Raw genomic sequence first — 16,655 nt, 5'->3', positions numbered from 1 at the left:
GTCAGAAATCAATTCTTCTTCCCCTAATTGTATGGGTGTGATAAAAGATCACATGGGGAATCGGTGAGAATTTACACACACATGCAAACAAACTGCCGCTATCAATTCGCGTGGAAGATCAGATAAACCCGTTATCTCGTGTCCGTACGTACCAGCGTGTGACAAGAGCGTGGGGAAGGACGTGGGGCAGGAGATACAGGAGCGGGAGGAACGGCAGTGGAAGTCACGATGAGGAAATTCAGCAGAAAAAAAAAATCTAGATTGCAAAAATTATCTGAAGATTTCTGGTCCAAGGGAAAACGGTGTGTACAGAGATAGCGCTGTGCCCAGTTGCCTGTTTTTAATGTAGAGGATCGCAAAGTCAAAGAGCTGAAGAAGTGCGTCGATGAGGAAAGCTTGTTTTGTCATCACCGTTGTTGTACTAACGTGTGGTCGCCCACCATGAGGACCTCGTCCCCTTCACTCAGGAGCAAGTCCTTGGAAAGGGCTTGTCCCAGGTAGTGCAGTTGGTGCTGTGCCTTCTGTGATGGGCCAGCTCTTCATCGGCGAGCTGAGCACAAGCCCTCCGCAAGCTGCGAGGGCGAGGAGCCTGGGAAGATGGTTTTTTAATAGTAACGCCTTGCTCCTCTTCACCTTGGCAGTGCAATACAGGATTTGTGTAGTTGCTGTTTGCCTTTGAATTCAGAATTCAAAACTATTTAATATAGAGACATTTGAGAACACAGTGAATCTATTCCAAAGTCATATTGTCCTCACGCTGTTGAATATTTTGGACCAAAGTTTATCCCATCAAGATGCCGGTATGGCAAGACAGCAAAAGGCGAAGGAGTAGGTGCTCCACCTAGAAATCACCTTTGAGTGCCCATAAATACTATTAGCCTCGACAGGCATCCTCAACGTTGTAAACAGCCTGCAGAGAGCACGTAGAAGAAGGGGCTGTGGCCCTACTTCTCCCTGCCGGGTGGCCACTGGTGCGATGTCGTGTAAGGATGGCAGAGGTTGTGTGTTCTCCAAGGAAAGCAGATCCCTCATTTCAGGGAAATTATAGCTGTCTGGGTCTGTTCTGCCCCTTTGCACGGGAAAGCAGTGGAGAATTTGGCTGTAGATCTGTGCTGAACGGGGAGTGAGTTCCTGCAGGGAAACCTCATCTTTGAAAGGCAACTGATTCTGGCAAATTCAATCCGAAAAAGTGAACGTGGTGGATACGTAAGGCAGACTGAAAACAAAGGCTTAAAATGCAAGTGTTTATACAGCCTTAACTAAAAGGTACCAGATACGATAAAAAGCCCATAGGATGTAAAATAACAATTTCAAAATGGAAACTTTTTAGCAGTGTCTAAGAAAAGCTATCTAATACTCCCAAAGAAAACGGTGTTCACCAGGGCTGCAATACAGATGACACGTGGTGAATGAACCAGTGCCACGGAAGTGTACGTAGAGACATCTGATTAAGTCGAAGCTGAAACCCTCACTTCTTCAACACCTAAAGCAAAAAAAAAAAAAAAAAAAAGTCTAACTTCACTTTCATGCAAGCTAGAGTTCAGTTTCAATGCAGATATTGAGTTTTTATAAGTAGCAAATAAGAAAGTTAATGAAATACTCCCAAGAAGCTCAGATTTAAATGTTAACTGGAAGGGAGTTTGGAAGAATCTGTTTTTCTTTCATTGCTCATTCATTGGTGAAATCTAACCTTGACACCTCTTCCCACGGGCAGATATTAGGGGTATTGACCCCCTTCAGTGGAAAGTCCGCTATTCCTTGATCCCTGTTTTTAAGAGCTTGCAGAAAAGTTCAGCCTATAATGAAGACCTCTCCTGCTATAGTGGACATCTCAGCATCATTTTTTCCATCTTTCTTATGGCATGTTTTCCTGAAGGACTACAAGAGGTTGATAGTCCAGAGGAGAAAGCATCTCTAATTTTGGTAACGGAAAAAAAGATGCTTTGTATTACCTCTGTATTCTTAATCGAAAAAGACAGATATAATTTTGAGGAGCAGTTTGTTATGTTTATAGTATGAGCAGAGCCTATAGTAAGTATTCCAAGAGCAATAATTGGCCTTATGAACCTCTCTTCAGTTCCCTTCCCGCCTGATCTCTGGTTGAGATGTGGATAACTAGAGATTCGGAAGAACTGTCCTGTAGTCATAAGCTGAATGTGAGCCTAACAATTTTGAAAATGTTAAGGTAAATGCTTCATCCCATGGTAGAACAGCAGGAATTAAGTGAGGGCTGTGACAGTCACCTGCGAGGCTCTGAGAGACCCCAGCAGTGCATCATCCCCAACAAAGAGAACCAAGATCTTCCTTCCCAAACCTTCTGGAACACAAAAATATTTGTACTACCTGCACTTGTATACGCTTTGCCTTTCTATAAAACCTTGAATCTGTTAGTCTAAACCAGGAGTATTCAGGATCCGATCTTAGAGGTGGGGAAACTGAGGCAGAAAGTGAGTTACCAGCTCTTGCAGCACAGCTCACCAAATCACGTCTGCCTTTGGAGATGCCTTCGTGTTGCCCCGAGCTTCCGCTGGCTTTTCCCATGCAAGAATCAGGTAACTGCCTCCATGGGGCAGGGAGGAGCAATGGCTTCTACGTTTAAATCGGGTATTTAAGTTTTCGTTAGCGGGTAAATCCGATGAGCTGAAAACGGGGTCTTTTTTAGCTTTCCAAAAGATCGCACGTCTGCCCGTCATATGGAAAGATTCACGGAGGGTCACGGAGGTGTTCGAGTGCTATTTTTTCTCCTATGGTTTCAGTTGCCTGGGCTCCTGATTAATAGTTGAAGCAGTTTGCTCAGTTGGCATCAGCAGTGTACTAAAGGAGAGGGGAACTATCTCGGAAATACAAAGAGCTAAAATATTTTGTGATCTCTTCTCACTCAGATGTATACTTCAAATTGCATTCCCTCAGTTGAGGGAAATCATTTCAGTTACCCTGGTCATGGTAGAAAGCAGTCCTCTTTCTGAATGCCTTTTTTCATTAATGTAGATATGTTTCTGAGATGAGAAACGATGTTTCTTCTAATTACGGTTACATGTAGTTAATTTCCTTTTTTAAAAGCTCGGTGTGAAAGGCAGTTTCCTTTAAAAGGGGGGGGGGGGGGGGGTAGGAAAAAGTGATACAGCTGATGTTCCTGTTGCCTTAGCAACAGATTTATTTATTAGGGTCTGAAATGACATGAGTTAATATACCACATACCTGCTGATCGGCAAACTCTCCTATTTCAGCTCCAGTTGACAATTAAGTCCTGGACAGCTACAGCCAGGGGTTAATGTTACTCATTAGGAGAACTAGGTCATTACTGGGAAATCAAGGCACTTAAGGCAGCATGGATAAAATACAAAATTCAACATCTCAAGGAGTGAGGGGTTTTATGTTAATTAACCTTATTTTCCTTTCATTAAAAAAAAAATCTTTCATATATGCATATGACAGTGGATCAATTAATTGGGGGAAAAAAGAAAAAAATGCAAGCTGTAGTTTACTTTCCTCTCCTAGTTGTCTTCATTTCCTTTGGAAGGGTTTCATTATTTTATGGAAAATTCTTATGTCTATATGATGAGTAAAAAGGGTATTAAAATTAAGAAGGGAATCATCATGGAAATCAGCTTTACCACAAGGGAATGAGCAAATAAAAGCCTTGGAAATGAAAATAAATAAGCTTTGCTAATACCTCACCTAAGGAGCAGAATATAAGCCCATCAGAGCTTGGAGATATTTAGAGGTACTTCTTTGCTTCTTTATTAAGCAGTTACATAGTTATTTGACCTTCAGAAACCGAAACTTTAGGGAACTAAATCCAAGTTGTTGGTAAATATTCTATTTACAGAAAGCTGATCGGTGGTGTGGCAGACAGTAACTCCTGTACTTAGTAATTGGCTTCTGATTTCCAGGAAAATTAAATATATTCTCTGAAAGTTTTATTAAGATATCTGAGTGGGAGTTTTAACTTGATAAGTCACAAGTGATTTAATAAAGCTCTCCTGAAAGCCTTTATTTACTAACTTTTAGCAGACTTCATTCTGATACTGGAGAACTTAATAGGCTGAAAAAGAATCGTATTAAAAGAAAACTTATTTTTTTACTCTCCGTTTCCCCAAATACACTTAGGTCTTTCACTTCTACTAAGCACTCTACTTTCTTTTCTCTATTTAAGCTCCGTGGCCCAATTCTGCTTCTCATTGCGTTTAGAGCAATTTGGGGTAAACCCTTTTTCCACTGCTGTGAAGTCAAGGTTGAAGCAGCATCTTACTTGGGGTGCAAGTAGTAAACCATTGTATCAGATTCTATGAGCACCGTTACCTGCAACAAAAGCAAAATTCAAGCCCCGTGAGTGGGTTGCTGCTCCATGGGATGGGTTTTGCACTCTGATGTACCTGTTTTCTTAAATACAAGAAAAAAGTTAAATACCATAAAGATTCTGCTTAAAATATCACGTGCAGAAACCTTCCTTCTTCACTCCCTCTGTGCTATCCAGACGCTCGTAGGGCAGCCACTTTAGTGCTGTCCTCTGAAGCCTGTTACAATAAATGTTTCAGCCATGGTTGAAAAACTGATTTTGAGTTAACTCAAAAGCTGATGCAGTTGTAAGACTACAACTGCATCACCTGGACATTTTGAGATGATTTAAGTTTGGAATAGAAGTATCAGTTTGCCGTAAAGCTCCAGTAAGCTTGGCTCTCCCTTTTTCCATGATGGGAGACTCATTTTATGGCGTCCTTCTTCTCTAGTACAACTGCAAAACCCAAGGCTTTGAGCAGAAACGCACGTGAACTGGTGGGACTAAGGAGTCCTCTCAAGGCTCTGAAGGAAGGGGGCTTGCAGTCTTCCACCTAATTGCCATCAAAACAACCCGTTTCTCCTCCATTCACCCAAGCTGATCTTGGCCTTTCTCTTTCAAACCTCTTCCTTTTCTCTTTGCTGTGCTCAATTTCTCGGGCATCTCCTCCTATATAGTCTCCTTGCGCCGCAAATTCGCATCTAATTTTTCTCTTCTCCAGTTTCTCAACCTTCCCCTGTCTCCATCGTTTCAGTCACCCTCCCTGTCTGTGCAAGGGGCCTTCTGCAACATATTGGGGCCTGTTTTCTCCAAAGCCCCATTGTCCAGCCTGGCCGTGTTGTCCTCTTGGTCTCTTATACTGGTGTCCTTATTCAGCTTATCACATTTTTTCCCGTATGAACTGGCCTTGTGTTGTATATTTTCCCCATCTCCTCTACTTCTTCACTCAGTTTGCTATTTTCTTGCAATGCTATTCTTGCATAACTGGTCATATTCATCAGATCTTATTTGTCCGTTTTGCTTTATTCTGGTCCACATCTGAGAGTTTTAGTCAAACGAGAAAAGCACACATTACCATTACCACTTTCTGCCTCTTCAGCCCATCTCTTACACTGCTTTATTTTCTTAACCAAATCTTCCATTTTCTTGTTGTTCCTTATTTTCAATGCATATAAACCAGTTCTCTAGTCTGCAAAGTGTAGTGATTTTATTCTGAATCCAGTGGAGGAATCATTGAAAGTGAAGATAACATCTGTGTTTTCAGTTCAGATGTTAGATCCTGCCTGGGTTTTAGCAGCCTGACCTGCAACATAGGGCTGTCTTGCTCAGGTTTAGCCTAAGGTGTGCCCAAGACACGTGGACCGTTCAGTGACCAGGCACAAAAAGAAATTTTTAAAAGGCTTGGCTACATTTTTAGGAAGCCTTCCAATACATGCAACAAAAAGCCTATCTTTGACTCAAAATCAAATGCATCTAAATGTTTCTTACTCTAAAACAAAAAGCGGTTCAAATACTTAAAACAGAGGCTAATTTGAAATTTAATATATGCAAGATAGGGTTTGCAGATTTACTTGATAGTGTTGGGTTTTTTTTAAATCTTGTTCTTTGGATGTTCTGGAAAACTTTTGGCAGAATTTTTCTAGAAGATAATAGTCCAGGGTAGCCTCAGTCTTGGGAAACATCATAAACAAGGACAGAAGAGGTTTTGTAATAAGAAGTCCGAGGCAAACTTAGCAGACAGTGCCACCAGCCCCCTTTGTAATTCACAGCACCCCTGACCAAAGCACGCGAATACCCGCCAAGAGACAAAAATCAAATATTTCCTAAGAAAATGATCTAATATTCTTCCTTATTTTCACCAATAATACGGGGGTTATGTTTCTTCCTTCAAAGCTCTTTTTAATTAGTTTCCTCTTCTTACCACACTGCAGCTGTTTGACTCTCTTCTCCCTTTCCCTTCTTCTCCTCCCCGCTTTCCTTTTCTCCATGTTTTCACCTTTTTTTCCCCTCCCTTTGTCCTCGAATCTCTGCTTTTTCTCAGTTGTGTTTGTGCAAAAACTGACTCAATGAAACGAGTTGATTCCTCATTCTGAAGGCGGTGAGATTTGTAGTTACTTTAATCTCGTTGAATAATGAGTTTCCAGCCTTGGTCTTGGTGCCAGGAAAGTTCCTGCTTAGGAGTTTCATCCTTGGAGGTGACAGCTTCACAAATCCAAAAGGATGAGTTATGTCAGGTACCTGAGCTAATTCCTCTCGGGGTATTACTCAGTAAGGACCAGGACTTGTTTTCTGACCCAGGCAGTGTATCTGGAGGAGTATTAAGTAGTTGTAGTTTGGTGATGTGAGTCCACCATGGAAATCACAGAAGGTCTTGTATGGTGGGATTGCCATTCCCAGGCAAATGCATAGTAATGTAGTTTTTATGTAGTAACTGATGTTTGATTCTTCTTCTGTTCTTCCAAGGAACCACCTGAGTAGATTTTTATCTACTTTTATCATATTCATACCCATCTATTATTACCATGACATGACTTTTTTATAGTACGTTGAATTACAATAGGATATATTGTGTATGGTTATCAGGGCTGTCAGGGTCACTCAGATTATTTTATCTTGCCTACCACGACTCCCGACAACAGGAAACCATTTGTTATGTTACCTTTGGAACACAAAAGGAAGTTAATTTTAATTTTTTTTTTTTTTTTTAAAGAAACTGTTTGGGGGTAGTCCATAGCAGTTGTTGGGTTGTGTTGCAAATTCGAGTAAAATGTTTTTAACCTGAATCTTACACTTGTGAAAAGCTAGGTTCTCTAAGTTGGAGTAAAAGAAATGAAAAGGCCTCTGAATGAAAGTGCCTTGATTTTTACACCAAGGTAACTGAGACCAAACGCCGGTCTTTGTCTTCAAAGGTTAATCTCTCTTTAGGAAATAAGCAGGAGGCTCAATGACTGATGCTGATCCTGAGGTTTCTTTGGTTAGAGAATGCGCAATATTTTATTTTGAGTTTTTTCTTCATGAATTGTGAGGGGAGAAGAAGAAGAATCTAAACAATAAACTCCCAAGGTTCTTTTTTTTATGAATCTCTTCTAGATAACACAAGATAGAAGAAAATGCTTTTCCAGCGTAAAGCAAAATGCCACCCATTTTTCTCAGGCCAGCAATTTGAAAAAATCAGAAGGTAAAATACACACTCCTCACTGTAAATACGTCACGGGCTATAATAGAAAATAAAACACTGTATTTGCCAGTACTGTTGGGCTGCTTTTTACCTCTCTAGTGCCATTTTTTAATTCCTGGGCTTGCAGAGGTGTTTTGCAAGTGCAGGCAAGGGTCGGGACCGTTTTTGCTTGTAGGACCTCCAAATAGCTAGCTAAAATTTATTCTGTAGGGTCCTTTTTTTCAGTGACACTTACGCAAAAACATTTCTTTTTACTTGACTCCATTTTGTATTAACGGAGGGGGTATTAGATGTTGTGGTAACTTTTGATGCTGATGATGCCAGACAATGTTTAGAGGCACAATTACAGCAAAGACATTTTGTAAGCGTATCAGCTGAAGAAGAAAACTCATAGGACTTAACTACATATTTACAGTCTACCTCATATTGGAAATGTAAAAGGATGGGAAAATACTGTGATAAATTGAATAAATGGAAAGCAATTAACTTTTCCTTCATGTTTGCATTTTCATAGTTATTTCTTTTTCCCCTGTTTCTTTTCTAATAGCTCTTTCCCAGCAGTAATATTTCCTGTTTTGCAGTTACCATGAGCATTGTTACCAGAAATTTGGTCTTAGAATTTTAATTTTTTTTTTGTCCCTTTTGTTTTTTCCACTCTTACCACAGAAAATGTATATTTAAGTCATTTGATTTAGGAAATCCCTCTGTCCTCCATGAAAATAATCACTAGAATGTATTTCATTTGGTATATGGAATAGGCTTGTAACATGAGTCCTCTTACTTTAAGACGAATATTGTCCTCCTGAAGTATTTACTGACGCCGATCCTCACCGCATTTCTGTAAATGAAAGCTCCTGTAAGACCGTATCTTACAGATGGGGAAACCTGGGCAGAGCCGTCTCGTGGGAAATCAGCGTCAGGAAAAGACCAGAACTCTGCAATCCTCTGTTTTGAAGGCCAGGCTTATTTTTTGCGACTACGCTGCTACTTTCTAACGTTATTAGGTTATAATAAACCTATATGCAAATTTTGCTGAGCTCAAGATTTAACACAAAATATCAAAGTGCAATGCCGTAAATAGTATAATGCAGTGAAAAAAACCCTGTTATTGTTCTTTAGGTTAGGTTTGACGCGAAATGGAGCCCCGTTTTTAGTTCAGGGGAGCGCGCACCCCTTATTGCTGTGCTGCTCTTCGCTTCTTGAGAACGCCCTGGGCAGACCCAGGGTCAACAGGAGGCTGATGTCACGTGAGGCTTCTTATCAGCCTCTGGCACCCTTCGCCACCCTCCCCAAGTCCGTACCGGATCAGTCAAAACAGTGAAGAACCTCCAGTTCCTGCCGTTACCACCCGAACGAAGGACGTTACTGGGATAAAGGCACCTTCCCGCTCCTGGCTCGGGCGTGGTGGAGGTGCAGCTCGCGCCTCGCAGCCCCCTCTCAGCCGCGGTGGCTGCCCATGCTTTTCCTCACCTCCACCCTTTCAAAAATGTTAACTTTTACGAGGGATTTTGCGGATTTTCTGCCTGCTCCTCCGCGGTGCTTTTGTTCTCCATCCTCGCTGCACTCTGCTTCCCCGCTAACGCCGCTGCCTGCCTTTGCTCTCTTTATTCTCTCCCTCTTCGGTTCTCCTTCTTTAATTACCGTGCAGTTTTATTTTTGCTTCCTAATTTATATCTTTAGTGGGGTTTTTCTGACCTCTTCTCTACCACTGATAGCACTCTCAAATGCTCTCTGCAGCTTCTCTCTATCTCCGAGTCTGATTTTTCTGTATTCTTTCATTTTTTCCTAAGCCTATGCCTTTTCCTTTTTCTCTTCTATTTACCCTATATTTATCTCCCCCCCCCCCGGGTTTGGATATGCCATCATTTTTTAGTTTTCAACTTGAATATTTGTATTTTTTTATTATTTTTTTTCCCTTCTTGTGGTTCGCTTCCCTTTTACCTTGTTTTGCCCATCTCGTCTGCCCCGTTTGCTGCCACGCTCGCTCCTCGCTATTTCACTTTCCCAAAACTAAAGGACCACTGTCATCCCCTTCAAGGTCTGTGTCTTAGAAACTTCGTTTCCTTCACTTTTCATTATTGATTCTGTGCCCACGGGCTTCCCCAGCCCCGTCCCTGCCCCTCACGCCTTCCCTGCGCTCTGCCGCGGCCGTGCCTGTCCCCGGCTGCTGTCCCCTGTCCCTTTCTCCCCTCCCCGGGTGTCTCTTGGCTCGCCAGTCCTCTGTCTCCACGACTGCTGCCCAGCTTCATAAATAATGACTGATACTCCAGTGGCCTATTTTGTCAGCCATTTTCTAGCAATAATTGCAGGTAGGCAGAAATCTGTGGTTTAGCTCTTGGTATATACCCTAAAAAAAAAAAAAAATAAATTAAAATTCTACTTCAACTTGTGAAGATTTTGTACCTGGTTTAGTGTTGCCGCTTCCCACCTTTGCTCACCTGACATTCAGATGATTTTATGAAATGGGGAGGCAGAAGAAGATGCACCCGGTTTGAATTGCTCAGATTCAAGGCACTGTAAAAAGTGAGATATTACTTCGTGCCCTCACGATTTGGGATTCTCGACCACTGAAAATCTCCCGTGCTAAATGTCCTAAGAAGATTAAGATCAACCCTTTTAATATTGCTTTTAGCTGAGCTTATCTGTAACCCTTTCAGAATACGTAGCACCTTGAGAGGTGGCACGACAGGGCCGTTGCTATCACAAGCATTATGTACGCTTTATGCAGTATTTTCTCAAATATTAAGACTTTCTCCCCTGGCTTAGCACTTTTATGGTACTGATTAACTTCCATAAACTGTAGGGTTTTGTTTGTTTGTTTGTTTTTTAGAGAGACTGCATTTATTTTGAGCAAGTCCTGTCTCTTTTCCACAACTCTTCTACTTCCTAATTGCGTAGTTCTACGTGTTTTCCTCCAAATCCTAAATAACTGCGCTTATCACCACGTATGATAAGTTTACATATACTTCAAAAATTAAACTTAAGTCACAGAAGACCATATGGGTCTCTTACTGAATTTCACTCTAATTCCAGAGGTGAACATGCACTGAATAATGTAAAGGGCCAAATTCTGCTGTTTCTTTTATTTTTCTTTTAAATGTGTTTTCCGTCACTGGTCAGGGATATGGGTGTCCTGCAGCCCCAGGGAATGACTCCGGTTTAGCTGGTCTCTGCACTCTCCTTCCAGTTCCAGCACTGGGTAAGGCGCGAGGGCTCAGGCTGAATTCACGACATCCCTGAGTAGCAGAAGGGTGTTTGGAAGGCTCTTGCCATTGATTGTCTAGAGGAGCATCATCCTAGTGCTATGAAGTTGCTTTTTTTTTTAATCGTTTTAGGCTGAAAAGAGGGATGTCAAGTCATCAATTAATCCTGACAGCGTCCTTCTGTGGTGAAAAAATAATACTGTCACACCCATTTTATAAACAGAAAATCTAAGGCAGAGATAATGGAGGCTCGGCACGGGTGCTGGCGATACCACCACCCTCCCATTCCCCATTGCAAGGACAGTCTTGAAAGTTTTATTTCAGATTGCAAAGGGAAGCCACTAAATCAGGCCGATCCCTGGGCCACGTTCCCATACCCAGACCACTAAACCTCAGCCAGTTCTTAAGAGAGACTTCAAATGTCTCTCTTAAAATGTGTTTTAGACTCAAAAATAAAAAATCCTGGGTAAAAAAAATGTAGCGTGCAGTATCTAAACACGGAGGTTGAATGTCTCCAATGGCAGTGCTCTCAAATCCGAGTATAGGTATGGTGCCTATGTCTGTTTTGTGGCATTTACAGCTGGAGTTTAGTCATTCTGATGTTTTCATGTTCTTACGATGAAATTTAGAGCATCTTCATACCGTGCCCAGTTCTTGTTTTTCCTTTACCAGATGCATATCAAATCAAGTAAAAATACAAGAGCATTTCAAATACCTAAACTAAACAACAAAGCCGGACCCTGGAATCACATTAGCTTGATTTTTCCCCAAACATAACATCTTCAAAGAAAAGTTTGCCTTTTAATATCAGGCTTTTATACAGTTTTGCAGTTCTTCTTAAGGAAATGGAGTATATATAATTAATACTGCTTAATAAAGCTCAAAAATGCAACAGATGCAGCCAAAAGTGCACGTCATTTTGAGCAGATCTTTACAGAACAGACATTCCATATTGTGTTCATCTTTTTCCATGATCACTGCTATGACAATCTGGTGTGTTTAGCAGTTGTTGCTGAGTAAGGCAGACTGGATTGTATATGATTTTCTCCATGTCAGCCAAGAAGCAGAGCTCTTTTCTTTCTGATGCAGTAAAGAGGTGGTCTTGTACTATTTATTGCTTTCCACCTGGTTAGCTATACCTTTACTAACTTGCAAGGATAATGGTACATTGCAATCTGTAGGTGCACGTGCTAGAAGTTTTCTGTAGGTCTGAACTGAAAATAAAATGGTTGTGGTGTGGAAGAGTCACAGGAACGGATAAACGGAATAAGATGACCTCCCAAATAGAAAAGCTACAAGATTCACAAAACGTGTCATTAACATCTGGGAGTATCACATATAAGCAAAATATTTTAAAAGGGGCTATGGAAGGAGGATCACCTACAGCAGAAAACCCATAAGAGAGGCTCCAGCGCAGAGGAAACGTTTCCCCTTTCAGCATTCCTTCTGGGTGCCAAATTTTCCTTCTGTTCTTCCCCACCTATTAAACAAAGCTGCAACTTCCAATTCCTATCAGTTTTCCTAAATATGTGCAGCTTATGTGGCTTCCACGAGCTGTAAGGCTCCGTATTCTCCTGCCAGCTCCTTGACAATGTGGCTCCAACAGCATCCTCCACTTTTGGCTGCCTCGGGGACCCCTGGTCTCTTCTGGAACGGGAGAGGGAAAGCGTATCCTTTGCTGGAAGGACGTTTTGTGACCGCGGAGCTGACAGCGCGGCTGGGAAGAGCTTAGAAAGATCCCCGTAAGGGCCGTGGCTCTGCCTGTCGAGGCCGCCTGCTCCGCCTGCGGGGAGGTTTCGGTCCGTCTCGGGATGAGCTGCGCGTAGCTCAGCGGCAGGTACAGGCTGGGCTCGTGGGGGTCACTTCTAAAGCACCCACAGAAGCCTGCCTAGGGGAAATGCTAACGAGGAAAACGAGGAAACTAGGCTAACGAGGAAAACGGCAGGCTGACGTTAAAACGAGGCTAACGGGAAAGGTTATAATGACTTGCACTGACTCCCAGCACCAAAGGTATTTTCCTTGCAAACTTGCACATTTCCAATAGAGGCGTTCCCTTCCAGCCAAGTCGGCATCCTCTGTTGTATTTTTTTTTTTCAATTGTATTTTTTTTTCAATACAACTGGTCAATACCTCTATTTCGGCTCTTTCAGCTGGGCATTTGGAAGGAACTAAAATACTGGCAACATCATTTACCTACCAGAAACAGGTGGCTATTTTAAGCGTGAGGGTGCAAGCAAACTAGTAGGCAGTTCTGGGATCTTTGCAGCTAGAAGGAATTCTCTCTCCGAGCCAGTGCCCGTATCCACTTTGGTTACTGGAACCACCGTGAAAACTCCTGGTTCGCAGATGTGAAACAAATTACGAAGCTTATGCAGTTGCATTCCTCCTTATTATTGGGAACAAAACGAATCTGGGAGATGGAGGACTTCTTAAAGTAATTATTGTCTGGCTTTATTTTAAGAAAATGCAACTAATTCTGAAGACTCCACAATTCCTGAAGATTTCTCAGCCTAGGGAAGTCACATTAATTATAAGATTAATTTGTTTTAATTCCCTAAACCGAAAATATTGACTGAATGAGAAATTAACACATGTAGAGCTGCAGATGTCATTTGGCTTCAGATTTCCTGAATGATATAATTATTAATCTTTCATATAGCAGTGTGATAAACCTACAGATTCATTCTACAAAATTAGTCTGTGAAGAAAGACACCAGGACAGCTGAGCTATAGATTTTCCCTTAATACAGGAAGGAAAACAGTGGAATTTGCTAAAAAATAAATAAAACCAAAATATTTTAAAGACATATGGTGCACATCTGTCTGAAATACAATAATTTAAAGTAAAGTAATTAAATGCAAGATACAATATTCACCTTGGAGTGGGGGAATTATCTCATTTCATTTTTAATATAATACCGAATTTGGGAAATTTAGATCATCTATGGTATCTTTTGAACGTTTCATTCTGTGCTAGTAAAGAAGATAGATTAGCAAATTGGCTTTTTATTTTCTTTTTACATAACCAACCTTGTGTTTCAAGGCATTGAGTGTCATACCTGTACAAACCTTTAATATTATCTTCAGCTGAAATTATAAATAAGTACCAGTTTCTTATTTTCTGTTTTAACTTCCAGTTACCTCCTCAGAAGTCCAAAGGTAGAAAATGCTTTGTGGTAGTTTATTCCCTTCTTCTTTACCTAACGCACTAAATGGATCAGAAGCTTTTCATGAGAATAGCATGGATTCATAAAATTCCAGTTTGGGAAATCCTGTGGTTTTAGCAGCAGTTTTTGATTAACCTGTTGCTCCTGAAAAAGGGGGTAAACTGTAATGGAGATTGTATACATATTTTTTGACAGGCAAAAAAAAAAAAGGGGGAGGAGGTTCCTACCCAACCCTTTTTTTAACGTGATTTTGCCTTCAGCTAGGTGAGATATTACTCAGTCTTTCTGACTTTCAGAGTTGGTAATTTGAAGAGTAAAGGCATCATTTGAAGACAGGGAAGAGAGATAAGAATCTGATGAAACTGAGTTTTGATCCTGAGTGCTGGGTCGAGGAAAACGTTCAACCATGCGGCGTAAGCAAAGAGGGAAACTATGCTGACGACGTTTAGTCCCCAAAAGTACAATTTAAGAGAAATACTGTTCTGATATACAAAAAAAAAACCAATTCCACAAGTAAACTTAAATGATGCTGAGATAAGTTCTGTTTCTTTCAAGGGAACATGACAAAGATCCTGAAACTTTCTTTAAAGTCCTGCTGAAACTGAAAGAGAAAGATCTACCTTTTCATGTGTCCGTCCTTGGAGAGGCTTTCACTGAAATTCCAGGTACCTTTCCTTTTTTTTTTTTTCCTTTACTGTAAAGTTACCATAAAATAAATATTTCCAGAAGCAGTTTTCATGTACATATTTTCTTCTATTAGTGAAAGAACGTGTTTAAAATCGTCTTAGTTGTAAAACTAAATAATATTGATATGTCGCAAAAATAAAATTATTAAGGACAGTAAGCATTTTTAATTTTACTTGGCAGTGCAAGACCTTATTTATGGCTTGTGTTTCAGAGACACTTCTATATTTATTTAAATAGAGAGATAGGTGTGAGTGACTGGATGGTTCAGAGAAGACACAAAATCTTTCAGGCTGAGGTCACTCATCTGAAATCCAGACTGAGATTTTAGCAGGTGAAAACACTTAGTTCCCTTTCAACTGTGAGGTTAAGGACTTCTGTGGAGAGCTTCTGGTTTGTATCTGGCACGAAAGTGGTCATTAATCTTTAATATTTTTATACCACTCTTTTGCACACTCCTTCCGTTCCTTGGTTTCTGACAAGCACTGCTCTGTAAACAGCTTCACCCATCTGAAAAAGAAGTTGGGTTTATTCTGAGTACACACAGCTTTGTGCCTGAGATATTGTGGTAATAAAGAGAATAATCAAATCCTATCCTGGGTGCACTGGTAGTAAATTAAACCTTTCTAAAATGTACATTAACGACAGGCGAACTTCAAAATATCCCCTGTTTCAGCTCATACGTGTTTTCCAAAATGTAGGCTTGCATCCCTCTACCTCTTCGGTCTGTAAAAATAGACTTGGGATTAGTTTATTTGTCAGTTCTGTCATATCTGTTGCCTGCTGGACTGGTGATGTTTCAATTGTTTTAGTTTCAATTTTGCAGTTTTTAAGACGCCAAGAAATTGATCTGATCCAAATAACTTTTGGGTCCCCAACTGTGGCACAGCTGGATTGGAAAAAGAGGTAATAATTCGGGCGCAGGAAATTCTTTGTGTTTTCTGTCCACTTCTTTTTAGACAGTTTTCTGAAAGCCTGTTCCTCCAGGCAGGTCTTATCGCAGATCCCAAGGCAACATTGCTTTCCAGACTGAGCGCACCAGATTTCTTAGAAGGAGAAATTTCTAAGGAATATGTGACAGATAGGAATATACGATGGTGCACTGCGGGAACAGATTCTATTGACACTCATTTTGGATGTTGTTACATATCTCATTTGTGGCTTCAGTGCTTATGAATAATGTAGATCATCCTAAATTTATGCCAGTATATCAAATCTATATGCCGCACCTCTTGTCTTGTCAATTCATTCATCCCCGTGTATAAATAGAGTCTATATAAAGGGCAACGTGGTGAAATGTGTCTCATCACCATGCATTTGATAGGGCCGTAGTCATACAAATGACATATGCAGGTCATTGCTAACAAGTACCAATAAAACCTGTTGCACATACTTTACTGAAAATCTATTTAAGAGGGTTTTTACAGATTTTTTTTTTTTTAATAAATGGTTGGCACTGTGTTTCCTCTCCCTCCAATCATGGGATCAAATTCCCTCAGTGTTATAAATGTCATGTTGACAGTCATTGGTAAGAGAAAGAATGCATAATGTATTTCATAATTCAGTAATCATTCATTTATTTGAAAACCCAGTTTTCACTGGTTAGAAGTACCCAGCAAATATCCAGTAGGAGGTTAAGAAATCTCTAATTTTCAGTGGTGCTAAAGCCTGGGTTTAGGCTCTAAAGGAATCGAGAGGTACGACTTAGGGCTTCAGGCAAAGGTGCTTTGGAGGGCAGTTCCTGCGGTGGGGAAGGGAGCGAATAGCTCCATGACGGGCTCTTGTTTGGGCTTTGTCAGTGGTGGAGGAGCGGAGGCTGGCAAGTATCCCAACGATAACCAGAAGTTACTCCTTATGAGTGGAAGTTGTGTCTATCTCATCTTTGATCTTCGTGCGTGTAGTACAAGCATCATGTTCAGTTAGAGGTTTAAGACCGTTTTCTGTCGTTGGTGCTCCTCCTGTCCTAGCATATAAGCTGCACTTCAGTGTGGTTTTATGGCCCATCAGATTTTGGCTAGATAACAATACCAGCGGAGCGATGTGCATGTTTGAAAGGCCAGCCCAGACATCTGAGCCCCATAGCAGGCAGCAGCATCTCTCCATCCTTACCCTAATGCCGATACAGGCTGCCCCAGACAACCTGC

The 16,655-nt window shown here is 41.0% G+C and overlaps 1 protein-coding gene across 7 annotated transcripts in view; it reads left to right on the top strand.

Moving 5' to 3' along the window:
- Positions 1-16,655, top strand: part of QTMAN (queuosine-tRNA mannosyltransferase) — a 201,614-nt gene that overhangs the window by 154,865 nt on the left and 30,094 nt on the right. For all 7 annotated transcript variants that reach the window (XR_012777020.1, XR_012777021.1, XM_075511432.1 and 4 more), the window contains one exon: positions 14,383-14,492. Coding sequence is in view for 5 of the 7 variants with exons in the window: in XM_075511432.1 (XP_075367547.1) it covers positions 14,383-14,492 (110 nt within the window). In the remaining 2 variants the exon portion in view is untranslated. The remainder of the gene's footprint in view (positions 1-14,382; positions 14,493-16,655) is intronic.

Source organism: Mycteria americana, chromosome 9 (assembly GCF_035582795.1).
Source record: "Mycteria americana isolate JAX WOST 10 ecotype Jacksonville Zoo and Gardens chromosome 9, USCA_MyAme_1.0, whole genome shotgun sequence".
Lineage (NCBI taxonomy): Eukaryota > Metazoa > Chordata > Aves > Ciconiiformes > Ciconiidae > Mycteria > Mycteria americana.
This window is presented reverse-complemented; position numbering and strand designations above follow the sequence as displayed.